Source organism: Polyodon spathula, chromosome 11, assembly GCF_017654505.1.
Source record: "Polyodon spathula isolate WHYD16114869_AA chromosome 11, ASM1765450v1, whole genome shotgun sequence".
Lineage (NCBI taxonomy): Eukaryota > Metazoa > Chordata > Actinopteri > Acipenseriformes > Polyodontidae > Polyodon > Polyodon spathula.
Genome location: NC_054544.1, coordinates 19,738,754 through 19,755,937, shown reverse-complemented (window position 1 = coordinate 19,755,937; position 17,184 = coordinate 19,738,754). Strand labels below are relative to the sequence as shown.

General features: G+C 38.1%; 1 protein-coding gene across 5 annotated transcripts in view; it reads left to right on the top strand.

Annotated features, from left to right (window-relative positions):
- The window catches only part of LOC121322875 (collagen alpha-1(XVIII) chain-like), a 101,992-nt gene extending 89,292 nt beyond the window's left edge, over positions 1 to 12,700 (top strand). For 2 of the 5 annotated variants that reach the window (XM_041263345.1, XM_041263348.1), the window contains exons 27-43: positions 1,242 to 1,328; positions 1,464 to 1,499; positions 1,773 to 1,826; positions 2,412 to 2,486; positions 2,800 to 2,874; positions 3,311 to 3,350; positions 3,688 to 3,768; positions 4,073 to 4,107; positions 4,424 to 4,555; positions 5,057 to 5,201; positions 5,639 to 5,703; positions 6,043 to 6,171; positions 6,380 to 6,418; positions 6,884 to 7,204; positions 7,751 to 7,948; positions 9,191 to 9,306; positions 12,227 to 12,700. In XM_041263345.1, the coding sequence (XP_041119279.1) occupies positions 1,242 to 1,328; positions 1,464 to 1,499; positions 1,773 to 1,826; positions 2,412 to 2,486; positions 2,800 to 2,874; positions 3,311 to 3,350; positions 3,688 to 3,768; positions 4,073 to 4,107; positions 4,424 to 4,555; positions 5,057 to 5,201; positions 5,639 to 5,703; positions 6,043 to 6,171; positions 6,380 to 6,418; positions 6,884 to 7,204; positions 7,751 to 7,948; positions 9,191 to 9,306; positions 12,227 to 12,440 (1,842 nt within the window). In that variant the 3' untranslated portion in view covers positions 12,441 to 12,700. The remainder of the gene's footprint in view (positions 1 to 1,241; positions 1,329 to 1,463; positions 1,500 to 1,772; positions 1,827 to 2,411; positions 2,487 to 2,799; positions 2,875 to 3,310; positions 3,351 to 3,687; positions 3,769 to 4,072; positions 4,108 to 4,423; positions 4,556 to 5,056; positions 5,202 to 5,638; positions 5,704 to 6,042; positions 6,172 to 6,379; positions 6,419 to 6,883; positions 7,205 to 7,750; positions 7,949 to 9,190; positions 9,307 to 12,226) is intronic. The other 3 variants (XM_041263346.1, XM_041263347.1, XM_041263349.1) reach the window with 3 other exon arrangements.
- The last annotated feature ends 4,484 nt before the right edge of the window (positions 12,701 to 17,184 follow it).

Genomic DNA, 17,184 nt, shown 5'->3' with positions numbered 1-17,184 from the left:
ATGTGATCTCCCCCCCCACCCTCTGCTTAATTTTTCCAAAAGAGCCAACTCCATAAAAAGCTTAAGATGCCCTTTTGTGTAGCAAGGTTATACAGTAGCTGTCTTAAGCCCCTTTCACACTGGCACTCCTACCTGGGTCGGGACCTGGGTCCTAACTAACCCTTCCACAATGCCTCGTACCGTGAAACCATGTACCTGGGTTGTACCCGGCTTATCCCGGGTCCTAGCGACCCACCTCAGGATGGGTCTACACGCACTGACCCGGTTTGAGCGATACAAATTGCTTGACGGCTGTTTGTGAACCTACGCAATAACAAACAGCCACGCCTGCGTGAAGGTTTCACATCCACAAGAAACATTTCTGTTTAGCCATATTTTTGTTGCTTGAGACACACCATGAACCACATTGCAGCAGAGATGAATAAACATTTGCTCTAATCAACATTTGGGCCGATGGCTCAATCCAGAGAAGCTTGGATGGAAGCGTCAGTAACAAACTGCTTCCGGGGCATTGATACGCGTATTGTTTACTTGCGTCTGTCACCCAGGTAATCCTGCTTTATCAAAAGCAGTGTGAAAGGTCCTGCCCGGTTAGGTTCTGACCCTTGTAGATTATGTCAATGTGAAAGGGGCTTTAGACGAGTGCTTGCCAATGCTTTGAAATGCTTTTTTATTAATTCTTACAGCAACGCTTTGTGTTGTCTTTTGTGGCTTCAAACACGTTGCTTTATTGTATGTTACCTTTTATGACATTTGAAATTATTTAGAAGTGATTTGGTTTGAGTTTAAGGTGCGTGGAGTTCAGGTTGCCTGTCGTATGCATTTAATGTACGTTAGGTTGGCCAGTGTCTTTACAGAAGTGACAGCCTATCTACAAGTGTACTGCTAATAAAACAAAAGGAACTTGATCACAAGGTGAAAGCACATTCACTGAGATTAATTTAAAAATAAATAAATAAACAAACAGCATCTGATTAAATGAAATAAGAACCACACATAAATACTGCAAATGCCATTAAAAGGTAAGAAAGGGTAAAAAAAATAAAATGAAATTTGAAACTAAAGTTTTTTTTAATTTTTTTTTTTTTTTTTAAATAGGGCTATGCATTCACTATGAATGGCACTGCTCATTGAACTAAAATAGTATCATATGTCCATACATTATTGTTCAAAGTTGTAATCCTAGCGCCAGATTACTAGAAATATGTGTCGTTGCCCCCCCCCCCCCCCCCAATTTCCAGGGAGAAAAGGGAGAGCCTGCTGCCATTATTGGACCTGATGGAAATATCCTGAGCAGTGCATTTCTTGGTGGAGTTACGGGAGAAAAGGTAAGAGGTTACTGGTGTCTTAAGTAGCTAGATTTATTAAGATATTACCTTATGTTCTGTGGCTACCAAATAAAGTGTTTTTTTTTTTTTTTTTTCAACCTTTTGTATTGTTTTTTAAACTCTTTGTATTTGCAGGGTGACCCAGGAATCCCTGGGCCAGTTGGCCCTGTGGTAAGTGAACCTTTTTAATATTTCAACTATCGCTATTTGAATTATATTTTTTGTTGTAACATAGCAGATAGTACTTGCTAATGGGAAATGTAATAAATGAAATAAAAAAAACTCTGAAATGGAATGGTTGTCTTGTATAATACTCTGTTGTAAGAGCAGCTGTAGTTTTAGGGTTCATAAAAGAGTGTGTGTTTTTGAATTATTTAAAACTAAGGCAACATTTTACGAGATGTTTTTGTTGGTGTAAGCCATTATTTTATTTGTATTTTGTAGGGTCCTTATGGTCGCCCAGGTCATAAGGGTGAAATTGGTTTACCTGGCAGGCCTGTAAGTATTTACATTGTACAGGTTGGTTTTTAATGTGTGTTCCATTGTTGTCTGGACAAAGGACTGTGTACACAGAATGTGTATATTGTGTTGCTGCCTTGAAAACAGGAAGCTGAACTCCTTTTTACAACAATGGGGATTTGAATACAATGGAGGTGGAGGGGTGGAGGGGGGGGGGGGGGGGCTGTTAATCCTTCATGATAGAAATTTAACTCCCCATCTATTGCATAAAGTGTTAGTTTTGTTTTTGTTTTTTTAAGAATTGGTACACTGTCTTTTTAATTTTAAAGTTTCTATGACCAGATTGATTTTAACAGTGGATCCAATGCTGTATTAAAATCCCCAGCAATGATGACAGGCAAAGTGGCGCATTTAGATTTATTAAAGAAAATCTGGCTAAAATCAATTACTGATTTCATACGATTGTTTGATGTAAAAAATGTGTAATATTAATGAGTTTTATATAATATCATTAACTAATGAATTTACTTTGTGTATGAACTTTCAATTTCACAAAAAAAAGAAGCTTCAGGTGGCTTTGCTGCAAATGCTTTGCTTTCATGGAATGCTCTGGTTTTTTTCTAGGGTCGTCCTGGCATTAATGGATTTAAAGGTGAAAAGGGGGAGCCAAGTGACGTCCGTAGTGGTTACGCTGTTAGCGTAAGTGTTGGTGACAGTATGCTATAGTCCTCCATAAGAACTTGGCCATTGAACTAAACTAGAAGGGTGCTAATGCTATATGAAGCAGCAGGAAGCTATGCATGATATTTGCAAACTCCCATAAAATAAATGCTATAAGTTGGTAGAATAATGCTTAAATAAACACTAGATCCATAAGATATACTGAAATTGTTAAAAGTATGTGTATGTCATAACACAAAAAACAATTAACGTGCCGAAATTGTATAAAGTTTTCCATTAGTACTACTGTTTTGCTTAGGAAAGATGTCAAGTCTGTCTTGTTCTGTTTCAGGGTCCCCCTGGTCCCCCTGGTCCCCCTGGTCCCCCTGGTCCCCCTGGTCCTCCAGGACAATTAACCGAACGCTATGTAAGTGATCTTAAAACAGCTGACTACGTTCTTGATGTATACTTTACAATTGCATATGGTTTGCAGTATTAATACTATTACAGTTCTGAAGAGACCGGCATGTATTTATACATATTTCAATTTAATTACCATCAACATTGTCTGTTCCAAGGGGTAACGAAATAAACCACTCCTCCCTCCAGCAGGTTCTTGAAAGTTTTAAAGCTTAAAGTTTAAATTCTTGATTTTCTGTTGCACTCTTTTCACTGCCCAAACACTTAACTCATAACCCCTTAACATTTCTCAAGGTGTGCTATTGTAGCCCCCTTCTCCATATTTCTCTGCAGTTATGCAGTCCCTCTGTGTTTGTAATTTGAAAGAGTGGACATAATGTTTTAAAGTAGCCTTGAGTCTTCTGTTGGTCCTAATCAGCAAATACATTTTCATTTCTCTACAGGACTTTAATGAAGCTGTACCAAGATATTCAGGTTTACCAGGTAAGCTAGGCCGTTTACTGGTTTATAATTCACTGCAAAGAACACATTTCTAACAAAACTACGGACAGTGAAAAACTAATTTTCGTAGCAAAAGGATAAATTGCTTATAAAATATTAATGTGTTTGTTCATGACAGACTCTATTAAATAATACTGTCAGTTTGTTATTGATTGATACTGTACACAATAACTGTGTAAACAAGGGAAACAGAGACAGAATTGTTTTGTGCTGAGCAGTTAACATTTTTTATTCCATCTAACTGAATACCTAACAACTGATGCTTGTACTGTGCTGCTTCAATACATTAACAAGCCTTTTTGTTTTATTTTTATTGCAGGTCCCAAGGGAGAGAGGGGCTTCCCAGGTTACACAGGAGAGAAAGGAGAGCAAGGGCAGCCTGGCCTGCCTGGACAACCAGGTAGCCAAAATATATTCTTTCTAAAGCTTTCAAATCAAATCCATTAAAGATGGTGTGAGTGCAGTTATATTTATTGTTACACCTATGCTCTTGTCATTGAGAGTTATTACTATAAGCTTTAGGAGCAGGACATTTGTATAGTATTTGGCTGATTTTAAATCTTAATTTAACAACTGAAAGACATTTACAATGAAATAAAAATATGAAAAGCTTGTATAGGGGATAATGCAGAGTACATAGCCTTAATGTTAAGCAATAGATAAGTGGTATGTGTAATAAAATATGTATTTATTTTTACTCCAAGGTGGTATCCCAGACTTTGATATTTATGCATTAAAGGTAAGTCAGACATTTTCATGGACACTTTTCATTACTGACAATTTTCTACCAGCTTGAACCCCCCCCACTTTCTATACATAAAACACCACTGATACAATATACTTATATTTTGTAGTGAATTGGGGTTTTATTGAATATATACAAGATATATTAACATTATTTACATAATCCATGGGTTTCACATATGACTGTGTAAATGAAAAGCTTTATAGGTGCTGTTGTGTTTTTGTAAGGCAGAGAATGGCCTAACCGGTTTGGTTGTCTGGAGCACAGTGCTGAATTGTGATGCAGTGGTCTTTAACGTCTGTCTTGACAGAGAGAACTGAAGGGAGAACGTGGTGACAAGGGGCCGCAGGGTGAGAAAGGAGAACCAGGCGGTGGATACTATGATCCTCGTTATTCTGCGCTTCAAGCCCCCCCTGGACAGCCGGGCAGCCCTGGACTGCCAGTAAGACTGTTCAATAGCTGCTTTTAGGTTTTTTATAGTGATTTTAAAACAGTACATACTATCTCTGACCCTTTATCAGTCAACCAACATTACATTGCTGCTGGATCTCCAGCAAGGGACCAAAATGTAAACAGCTGTACATGACAAGACAGTGAAATGCAGTGATCAGGGCCACAGAGGACCCACCTGCCAAGACAAAAGCAATGTATAATACAATGTCCATTCAAAAAGCTATCTGCCTGGTATATTTGTATTGCAAATATTTAGTGCATTGCAAGCGTAGAATTGTATAGAAAGAAGAAATGGTTTCTACGCTTTTCACTTTTTTGTTTAAAAAAACATAAAACAATATACCAGTTTAGTCATATGGGGTGTTGTTCTGTTTAGGTGGTACCTAGGTCCTGTCTGTGGTACATTTTAAGCTCCCCCAACATGCTTGTTGGGGGGTAGCTGATTGCATTATGTTGCTAGTTATGTGAAGTTTGTGTTTATAATCCACAGGGTCCTAAGGGCGACTCTATCCGAGGCCCTCCTGGTCCTCAGGGACCTCCAGGAGCCCCAGGAGTCGGGTACGATGGGCGTCCAGGACAACCAGGCCTGCCTGGCCCACCCGGACCTCCATCGCTGCCTGGAGCTTCCAGGCAGAGTGAGTAACTCCACCTGGGAGGTGGAACATGTTTAACTATCATTTAAAAAATAAACAGCTGAAGTACTTGAGTTTGCTCCTGATAGCTGTATTCAAGAAATAAAGTATGTGTACTTTACCAGTGAAATGAGCTAGGACATTCAGATCCACATTACTGTTTGATTTTATAGTGCACGTTGAGTTTGTGACTCAGGTTTTTTTTTCCCCTTTAATGCTTTAATGCTTTAAACACCTAAAAGAGGTTGAGACAAATACTACAAATTCCAACCATAATAGGGAGGCCTTACATTACTATGGGTTAACCAGTATAGCTTAAAAAATATATATATCTCTTGCTTATGGCCACTACTCTCTGTTCACGTAGTGTAAATTGGATTGACGCAGTCCTACAAGAGTCTTTTGATGTGGCGGAATGCTAACCTTCACTCTCTGTTCAGGTATCAGCATTCCAGGTCCACCTGGACCTCACGGCCCACCAGGCCCTCCCGGACACTCCTCAGGGGTAAGCGTCCATTAAGAGATGCCATTTACACTCCTGGTTTTAGTATGTAATGCACATCCTGTGGATAACACACATGACTTGGCAGCCTTGGGTTACATAATGGGTACCTCCTTGAATAGTGCTCTATTTAAAACACTATAGGATATTATTAAACTCTTAGATTGAAACTTGCATCCCAGATGGATAATGCAGAGGCAAATAGGTTGTTCTAATTCCAAAAAAAAAAAAAAAAGTCTTTAGTCGAGCGGTCAACAGTGCCCTCTAACGCCACCTCATTGTCTTTTTAAAAGTATGGCACATTCTAACTTCCCTTTTAATTCTATGTAAATTTCCCAACAGGTTACCATTTTGAGGACTTACCAAACCATGGTCACCACAGCGCGAGGACTGCCAGAAGGAACTATGGTCTTTGTCTTGGACAAGGCAGATATCTATATCAGAGTGCGGGATGGATTCCGTCAAGTTCTGGTACCTTTTTAATAAATAAACTCTACAGACATGTGTATACGATATTATAGATAATGTGACTAAATCGTGTGTAAAACATGCAGCATACATATTTTAATAACGTATTTTTGGCAAGAATTTCTTTTACATAGGAGACTTGGTGGCAATATTCTATGTTTTTTGTCTTCTGTGTGTGTTAATCTAGCCGTCCTTGTTTTGTTTTTTGTAGCTTGGGAACTACACACCATTCTTTGGAGGCGGTGTCCTTGTAAGTAATTAAATTATATATTTAATTAAATTCTCTGTGGTGCCCTTTGTATAGCTCAGGTACTGTAATTTACAAGCCTTGGATTCACATTGGCAGAAGTATCTTACAAAAAAAACAATCACAAAATACTAAAGACATTATAAAATATAGTTTCTGAAGTAATATACATAATGTGTTTTGGAATAGTTAAGTCAGCATTTTGTAGAGGTCAGTACACCTTATGTTTTACTTCAAGTAATGCCAAGCAGCGAACAACCTAAAGCTTATCAACGCAATTGGTGGATGTTGACCAGTAAGAGAACACAGTCATGCTGCTCAACACTCCTGTCTGCTGTAGGCTCCGTGCTTAAGCCCTGTACCGACACCTTATGCAAAACAGAGCCTTCAGTGTGAATGGGAAGAAACATCATCATCATCATCATCTACCGCTTTTCTCAAGTTTCTGTTTGTTTTGTTTTTTTTAAGGAAAATGAAGTGGCCGCGGTGCAGCCACCACCGGTAGTCCATTTCTCTGAAGGCCATTCCTCTAACAGCAGGGCAGGACATATTTCCCAGAATGAACCCGTAAACAGGCAGCCAGAGCAACAACCACACTGGCCGCATCCTCCACACCAGCCAGACCAGGGCCATGTTGTCTACCCCAGCACCCCAGAGCGACAGCCAGCAGGGAGGAACCCAGCAAGGCCAGAATTTGGCTATCCCAGTTACCCCATCCCCCCCCAGCGAAGACCCAGCCAGTCTGAGAGTGTACAGCCTGCAGGTCATGAACATGGCACAGGCCCTGCTGTGAGTATCTTAGTAGCTTGAAATGGTTTGTTTAAGAACAATCAGTCTCAGATTGAACAGCAATTGGCCTGAAATCAAACCACTAGAGTATTGCCGTAAAAACTAGTAATGGGACAAACATGGAAATTTATGATGAACATTTTTTTTTCTTCTAGGAAAAAAAGCAAATTACATATGTGTTCTAAAAAATATTTGTTATTACTTTTTAAAATCACCTCCATACACTATACTAACACCCTACAGGCAGGTCTCAGTATAGTTAAACTACAGACACTTTGTTTACTCCACCTTTTACGAGGTGGTGGTAAAGAGTGATCTTCTTGCAAACACATTACAGTATGATAAAGTATGATTTGGCACCACTCAATTGTAGCAATATTATTGCTAGTACTTTTGAAGATAATTCTATACTCTGATCCTGGTTCAGTACATGTTTAACAGACATTAGCCTAGATTCACCACTCCATACTGTTTCACACAATCCACTTCTGATTGCTTGCTGCCATTGCTTCATCTCTATACCTTTCCTTTATTTTCTTCATGTAGCTCCACCTGATAGCCCTGAACGCTCCCCAGACTGGAGACATGCGTGGAATCCGTGGGGCAGATTTCCAGTGCTTCCAGCAAGCCCGAGCCGTGGGACTGACTGGTACTTTCCGTGCCTTCCTATCTTCCAAACTCCAGGACCTCTACAGCATCGTGCGGAGAGCCGACAGAGCCACGCTGCCCATCATCAATCTCAGGGTGTGTACGCCAACCTTTCTGTAGCAACTTCTTTCTTTTGAAAATTGGTACTGCCTTCAAACTCTTAAAATATCTCTTACCAATATACCAATTGTTTATTTTGTATCTTGCCAAATTTCAGTTTTAGCATGTAGATTTAAATCTATTCAAAGGGCCTGGAACTCACACTAGCCCTGCATCCAGTCCAGGGTTCCAGAACTACTTTTAAGTATACCGAGCACCAAAGAAAGTTATCATTATTGTAACACATTTGTTTATCGAAAAAAATATGGACATTGACAATGTTTTTGGTTTCTTTTTAATCGCTCGATCATTCATCCTTGACCATGACATGCTTGAGTGACTATGACTGAAGCATATGCACTTAATCACCTAATTAGTGAGACAGTTGATTGGACACTGGCTATGGAGTGATTTTAGCTGTTGAATTGCAAGCTTGAATAAAAGCAATAAAGAAAATCACAGAAAAAAAACAATATATCACTTCTGTCAAGAGAGCAGTGCCTTCATACAATCTGCATGTTGGAGGCTGGACTAGGGCAGGGTATTGTGGCTTGGCGTCTTGGATGCTCACAGCCAGCAATTTCAAACCTAGAGAGATGGTATAACCAGACACACTGTCAATGAACTGAGAGACACAACACCTGCCCAAGATTGACAAATCATTTTGCAGCATCTTTGATGTCAGTTGTTAATCGGCACATTGAAGTCACTGCACCTGCTATAAAACAGAGTTTGTCACATCTAGTGAATTTTATCCAAATATATATAAGTGATAAGTTTCTTTTGATGCTCAGTATATATTATTTAAATGATTAGGAGCCAGGAGTTTTAGTGTTCAATAAATTGTTCCTTCGTTTAGCTGCATGAACAACGACTTATGTGATGGGTGCGATCACTTTAGAGCAGGGTTACTACCAGGGGCCTGATTGTTTAAACTCCTGGCTGAATATCCCTTGTTTAGGAAAGTGTTGAAACCCAGCCCTGAGTTGCAGGGCTAGTGCGAGTTTCAAGCCCTTATTTATTTGTGTGTAGTTCTTTCCATTTCAAGTGGACCAAGTGGTGTTGGAATGTCCTTGGAGTATGATTTTAAATGATATCAATGTATTGTCTTGGTCTTGCTCCACAAGGGAAAAATTTAGATCTCCTTGAATTTGGTCAAGTTGAGCTGGAGTGAGCCAATAGCTGTGTTGTAATTTTGTCCAACCTCTGGCTACGCTGTACTGTTTCCCTCCTGTTCAGGATGAGGTGCTGTTTGATAACTGGGAGTCTCTGTTTGATGGGTCGGATGCTCAGATGAAGCCCAATGTTGCAGTCTACTCCTTTGATGGGCGGGATGTTCTCAGAGACAACATATGGTGAGTACAGTGAAAGATCATTGTACATGGGATATATTGAGGACTCAACTCTGACTGACCATTTCAATTTTGTAATGGTTTTGTGGTTTATTGTTTGAGGCAGACCAGCTCCACAGGGTTACCAACATGAAAACTGTAGTCATATACCCTAATGAAGATTCTGAAAATCTAGTGTCTAACGACACAATAAACTGAAGAAAATATGGGGTGTGGGACTAGAATCAGGAGTAGCGGTCACAATATGACTATAAATATGTAATAATTAGGGCTGTCAATAGATTAAAATGTTTGATTGGTTAATCTGTGGGCATTAGTTGATTAATTGGTAGATTAATCCGTGCACATTTTTAATAAAGGTAACGATATTATAGCGTCTGTCCTGCATAGTAATACTAAAAAATCAATAGAATCTAAAAAAAAAAAAAAAGCCCAATGGGAATTTGGTCTTTTTAAAAGCATTTTTATTTTAGTAAATGTAACACATTTTCACAGAACTACCGTTCTTTCGGGCCACTGTCGGTCACATAGTAGGACCTGAAAACAAGACAGCTGAGCTGCGTTTCCAACATCGGTTGTTGAATCTACCATTATAGCTACGTACTTGGCTTCCTTCCTGTACTTCTGCTTCTAGCAGAACCTGAGGCACCAAAGAGATGAAGCCATTCAGAACCCTAGAATACTGTGGCTATTGACAAGTGAATGCTTAACTTGCTGTCATAATCAGAAATCTATTTTGAGGAATTGGTGCCTTAGTCATGTCCTATGAATTCCAGTTCTTGCTTGCAAAGGTAAACAACACAATCAATCAAGCATCCCTATAATAATCAATATCGTACGAAATTCAGCTATTCTTCCACCCTACCCTAGCATATTTCTGTCCCGCCTCCGCTCACTTATGATTGGACTGCAGTGGAGAAAATGCATGTCTTCTATTGGCTGATTTTTATTTTATATAAAAACAAACAAACAAATAAATAAATAAATTCTGCACAATTTAAATTGTAAAATAATATGATATTGTTGGAACAATTCAATAATTGATAATTTAGTGTTTATCTGGGTTTATTTAGCTCTCATTAATAATATTTAATTGACGTTACAAAGATTGAGGATTTACTATGAACACACATTCAAGCGCATACACAAGAGATAGTAGTAGTATAGTAGTAGTAGTATTTTATTAAGTACAGAAATTAGAAAAGTCATAAGGTAAATCTCAGTCTCGAAGTACAAACACAATTCAAAACCCTCACTGCCTTAACTTGACAAGCAGGCAATTGAAATAACAGTGTCTGTCTCCTCACACACCAGCAGCGCTTTAACTGCAAGCAGGCTGTGACATAGCTAGTCGCTCGATCTCACACACACAGCCAGCCTCAACTGAGCTGATGCAGACAATGTTGGAATATATCACATTAAGCTTATTGGTATATCGTTTAAGTAAATGGAGGGTTTACTTTTAAAGAAATTCTTCATACAACAATATTACTAGGTAGATTACTTATAGTTACTTCATCAAATTTCACTAAAAGTTATTTCACAAGCAAAGTGTGCAAACTAAATAGTTAACAGTTCAATTCTATGTGAATGTGTTACAATTAATTAATTTAGTTTCATGAAAGGAAAATGCAACTGTAATTATACTCGGTTTCCTTGATGCTTAGACTTTTGGTCTGCTGGCTTGGAAACTCAATCTGTTGAAGTGTCCAGTACAGAAACACTCCCCTCGGCAACAACGTCTTCAATCCCACGTTGGATCAAACTGCAACAAAGCTTTCAATTCTCTAAAGAATCAACAAACATCTGCAACAAAGTCTTTAGTCCTCGGTATAAGATCCACAACAGTGCCTGTCTGCTCTGTCCTCTGGCGGAGTCTTTTAGCTATCTAGACTGGTTTGTCTGTAAGATTTATGGAAGTCCTTCAGCCGGGCCTCAGTCTCGCTGCTTGTGGTCATTGACTCGCTGGCAGCTTGCTTCCTCGTCTTGGGTCCGTTTTCAGGCAGAGTCCCGGAGTTGCAGCTTTGCTTAGCAGTGACAGCACCTTGTTTAGCATTCAATGTGGAGCGCAAAATGTTCAGTTTTGCTTTGATTATAGTCATTTCACTCTGCTGAGTAGCCACTCTCATAAGATAATTTGTGTATCTTGTCTTTAACGCGCCAATCTTCGAGATTTGTCCTTTTGTCTGCTTCCTTTCGTCCAGCAGCTTGTTGTTGCAGTTGGGACTTGTTGGCGTCTATATTTAATGTCTTCCTTGCACCAAACTGCTTGTGTTTGCAGTTGTGCAGTTTCTTCACTGTCCATTCAGCCTCACCCAGTCCAGATGCCCCCCTCCTAGCCCTGGTCATCTTCAGTTCAGTATTCCTTCCATGAACCAAGGGGCCCTTTTTCCTAAGATACAGCACTTTCATTAATTAGTCCAGGTATATCATTAATACACGTTCATGTATTCTCATATTCAAGGAATATATCCCACATTGTGGACTAATACAAGTACAATCGTAGTTTACATGTCATACACACCACTATTACACAATGGACATTTATCAAGGCCTTTACACCAAATGCAATTGGCTCCATACTAACTGACAAAAACAGAGAACACACGTGTAGAGTAAATTTAAGGTTTCAGAAGTGTGCCTATGTTTGTAACTATTTGTGTAACATCAACAGTTTTATTTTTATGTCCTGGAAATTGTGTAAAAATCTTGATAAATCCAGTCCCTTACATCATGTAAGTTGATTGTACATTTTTTATGTCTTTGATGAATTGTGGAACAATTTAAAAAATAAATCAAAATTTCGTTTTTTGCTGTAAAAATATTATTAAAACGCATAAACAAATAGTAGCAGTAGTTAAGGCCACATCTATTGCTGAAAGCTACAGGAACCATTATAATCTCTTTTTTTGTCACTTTTAAGGCACGAGAAGATGGTCTGGCACGGGTCTAACAACAAGGGCCATCGTCTGACTGACAATTACTGCGAGACATGGAGGACTGGCGACCGGGCCGTGACGGGCTTCGCTTCCTCCATTCAGGCTGGCAGGCTTCTCCAACAGCGACCTAGCAGCTGCACCAGCTCCTACATCGTCCTGTGTATCGAGAACAGCTACAACTTGCAATCCAAAAAATAAAGGAACCCCAGCTGCAAACCTGTTGCAGATGACAATGTACGGCTCTCTTAGCACCACCTGTGGCATGGTGTCTGCATTGCAGGGCAGTTTTCTGTTTTTTCCCCCTTCTGTATTCATTGAATGCCAAAGAGTTGGGTTTTTTAACAAAAATGTGTTTACTCTCCTCCTTTATGGGGCATCGGCACATATCACCGTGTAACAATTATTATTATTTTTTTGTTCCTGGGTAGTAAGTGTTATTTCCTAATTGCTTATGCCTCAAAAATGACTACAAAAGATTTAGAAGTGAGTAGTTGTTCGAGATTTACGATTATACTGTATTTACAGTATAATTGTAAATCTCAAAAAACTACCCACTTCTAAATCTTTTGTAGTCATTTGTGTATTACTTTAGTATAAATACATGTTAATTTGGATTCATATGTTGTTTTTTTCTGACTTTATGTGAACGAAAAGACACACATTTCCCTGTTTTCCCATTGGAAATAGTGATATTTTGAAATGTCACTGTCCTGGTCACAAAAGCAAAGTCTGTGGGGAATAATAGCCATTTTCTATACTTTTGAGGCATAAGCAATTAGGAAATAACACTTACTACCCAGGAACAAAAATTGTGTTACATAGTGTATTCATATGGGAAGAAGCAAAACTAATTGTGGCAACTGTTTGAATTGCGTATATGAAATTATTTTTTGTTTTGTTTTTTTGTCTTTAATGTCTTTGATATATTTTTAACCACTTTTAGCTATTTTTTTATATAACCCATTTTTTTCCCCCATTCAAGGACTGTAGCATACTGAGGCTTTGTGCAACTTTCTGGTATTTTTTAGATAAAAAAAAAAAAAAAAAAAAAAAAAAAGTATTTATTTTGAAAATGTTGTAATTAATGAAACACAAACATGGAGAATCTGAAAACCACTGAGTTTTTAAATGATGCAATATAATTTTATAATGCACATTTTCTAAATAAATAACTCAATATGCTACAGTCATCGTGCTTTTATACCACAACTAAAAATCTAAAAGAATATATCCAACTGTGTGTTAACACGTTACGATTACACATTATTAATGAATGTGCATTAAGAAAGAATAGGTTTAGTGGGTTAAGATTGTAGGGAGGATGTGTTTTAAGGTTTTCCCTAAAAAGATTGTATAAGCCTAACCCTTAAATCTTTTTTGTACAAAAAAAAATTAACTTAAAAAGGTTACAGTAAGGTCAAAGGGTATTCCTGTCAATAATTTAGCACCACACAACCCAGAAAGCAGCCATTTTAAACGGATACAATTAATGAAATAATTCTACAAATCTTGCCTGTTATGCCCTACATTCGACATGTGGACCTTGTACATTTATAAGCAGTTTTGAAAGAACGATGTGTTGTAAAAAGCGTGTATTTTTATCAAACGTATTTAGTACCATACTAGGTTAAAGAAAGATATTGGATTAAATTGGTCTATGAGGTCAGGTATGTATATAGCAAACCTACATTTAATGTATTACAATAGTGTTTCAGTATACCACATGATGAAAATATTAAGCAAAATATAGCTATTACTATGCCTACCCTTCTAGGTTACAGGCTTTACTTGTGTATTGTTTGTGTTTCACTGTCTACATTTAATAGTAAAGCTGCATGCTGGTCAAGGACAGGAAAGAAGGCATTTGAGAGGGGAGCAAATGTAACTCTCAATGGGAAATGACTGGCAGGCAAATAGAACATAATTAATCTAGTATGGTACCAGAGACAATCTTTTAAAAATACATGTTTTGATATAGCATGAGTTTCTTTCAAACCAGTACCTACAGTACATAGTGAATGAAATTGCACAACATAAGATTTAAGTAATTATTTTGTTTGCTATAATCCCTTTAAGTAGGCCATTTTACAGTAGTAAAAAAAAAGAAACCTTGTGTGGTCTTCAGGAAATTCCTATTAGAGTGAAGGGTGTAATATTTGTATGTGCATTTGACATGCATCAATGGCACACCAGATCCAGAAGCAAATGTAACATGTTTAAATAGTAATTCACACTGAGGAACCAAGTTCTGACAATAAGTAATACATGTATGGTATGGTACAGCTAATGAATGTTTAACATCACCAATGATAAACATCACATTTTACCATATATGGGGATTTAAAAAGGTTTTTAATCCCTTATCAATTTTAAGTTCTACTGTTTTAAATTACTGTTGTGACTATCCATTCAGAAAACTAGAAATGTATGTTACAAAGACACCTTGTATTTTTATTTTTAACCTATGTACTCCTTTTGTTAACTATGATTGACTGCTGTAATGTTATCAATATTATACTCTCTTGACTGACCCAGTATAAACCTGCAGATTTCCAGTCCGACTCTTGCTGTTTTTGTAACCTGTATGTGCTGTAAACAGTTTCTCTGAAGCACTGAATAAAGTCAAATTGTCTTTTAGATGTATGTTTTCTTGTTATTCAACTGAACTGCATGGAGGCACCAAAAAAAAATTGTTTGGTGTTCATTCCATGGTTGGTTTCTGGCTTCCCGCCATGTTATAATCCACAGTTATCACAGTTTGTACAAACCTTTAATGATCTAAACCAAGCCAGATCAGAGTTTGTATGATTTTTTTTTTTTTTTTGAGCATTACAATCCAGGACAAGTATGTTCCATGACCTCCGATTTCCCAAGCCAAGAGGATAGCTATTTGTGGTTCTCGTTTGTACAAATTTAAAAATAGAAAGAGCTTGCAATATTAGAATGACTAGATAAAAACATTGCGTGTTCTATTAATCGCCTAAGCAGTGGCAGTAATAAATACTGTCACCATTTCAAAATTAAAAACAGGAATAAGGCAGGCCTTTACTTACTTTTAAAGACAAAAATTCACTAGACTGATGCTCACACTGTCACAAAGCCCCCATGAGAATAGACCCCAGTGGTGTATGGTAACTGGAAAATGACTCTTCATCTTGAAGTTATGCTGTTGATGTTTGTACAAGTGTTGCAAATAAAACACAATAGTCTTATATTTTTATTACTTTATTTGTAAATGTATGTATAAATCAAACATATAATTCCATATGAAAACTGCAAATTTTGTTTAAATATGATAGCCAGAAGGTTTGAATATGTCCAGTAGATTATACAGTGCTCCCCATTTAAGACTCCTGTCATTCAAAGTGTGGTCAATGGTTTAAAGAGGTACAACACATCCCATAGCAATACTTATGTTACCTTGTACAATGTCATGCATTGCAGGGGAGCACTGTAATGCCAAGTTTCCATCAGCACCATGCAATCAGTCTGTAAAACTCATTTCAGTCCCATATCACACTGGAACTGCAGTCTGCAATCTAATCTGGAACCAGACATTACACAAAGGCTAAAGACTTACTCAATGTCTAGCTTTTCGACTGTTCAGTTTGTGTATAATTTTACCAACAGTATCACAACTACTACTCTGTACTCAGTACTCTGTATTCTAAGAATCAGTGGGTGTTAACATATTTTAAATTGTTTTACTGTAAAATTCTGGATCCAAGTAATGGTTTCTGCCTGACATAAACATGTACTGTGATTATAGTACCTTCTGGCTATAGCTTCACTGTCTTTATAGAGTACAGAAAAAGGTTACAAATAAAACATGTACAGTATTACTTTGAATTACCACCTCACTCAGTTATCAGCTTTTTAACAGGCACCGCTCTCAACCCCCCCCCCCCAAAAAGGCATTTTTTTCCTAACCCTGCTCAGAAAATAAACAGAATGCGCAACTCTGGCTATGTACATGTGACGCCCCCGAAGAGACTGCAACCTCAATCCACCATGCAATACAAACCAATGTTCACACACCTTAGTAAGCCCATTTTATTTTCTGGTATAGTCCCGACCGACAACCCAAGATGAACTACTTACAGCACAGCAGTCCAAGCCCCAAAACACACAAGAGATCGGTACTGCAGATCGGAGCCTGTCACACCACCGCTTCTAAAATGCCTTACATCATGTAATAAAACATTGCAACGTTTGTAAAGCACAGTATTATTAATAAAGGTCGCCCTTGTGTAATCGCCGCCCTTATTTAGGGCTGCAGTCATTTTGATCAATTTAAAATAAACACTGCAGCGCCAAATTGAAGTAATACAGTATTTGCTGATGGAACAAAACCTGCACAGTAAACAGCTGAAAAGCACTGCAATTTTTAATTTCTAATGCAGCGACACTACACAGACACTGGATGGTGCAAATCTGCCAGCAGAAAATAAAATCCCTCCACAGAACTCCTACTGACTTAGTGAAACAGGATATAAAAAGAAATATATCTCTAGCCTCAGATTACATAAATGCAAAACCAATAACACACGTGATAAGTAATTTCTGGAAAGGTGTACTTTCTGAATTTTGATGCATGGGGAATTCGGAGATGTGTCAATGAATTCTAACATGTAGCGGTACACAGGGTGATTGTAATGTAATTTGTCCTCACTGCCCTGCTACTGTGGAACATTCAGCACAGTACAATGAAACTTAGCAGGTGAAGGCAAAAACACTGTAGACAAGGGTCAGTGATAGGGTCACAGTATAGATGTTGCTACCATTCACATAGAGAAGGCAGTGGTTACAGAGAGTAGCATGTTCACAAGGATACACCTCTTGAAGTATAGCCTCTTAATTTGATTTGTTTTTACACAGCGGCTGTGTAAAGTGAAACACTGGCTTCTTAAGCACTGGGTTTAACTGCTTTTGGGATAATATT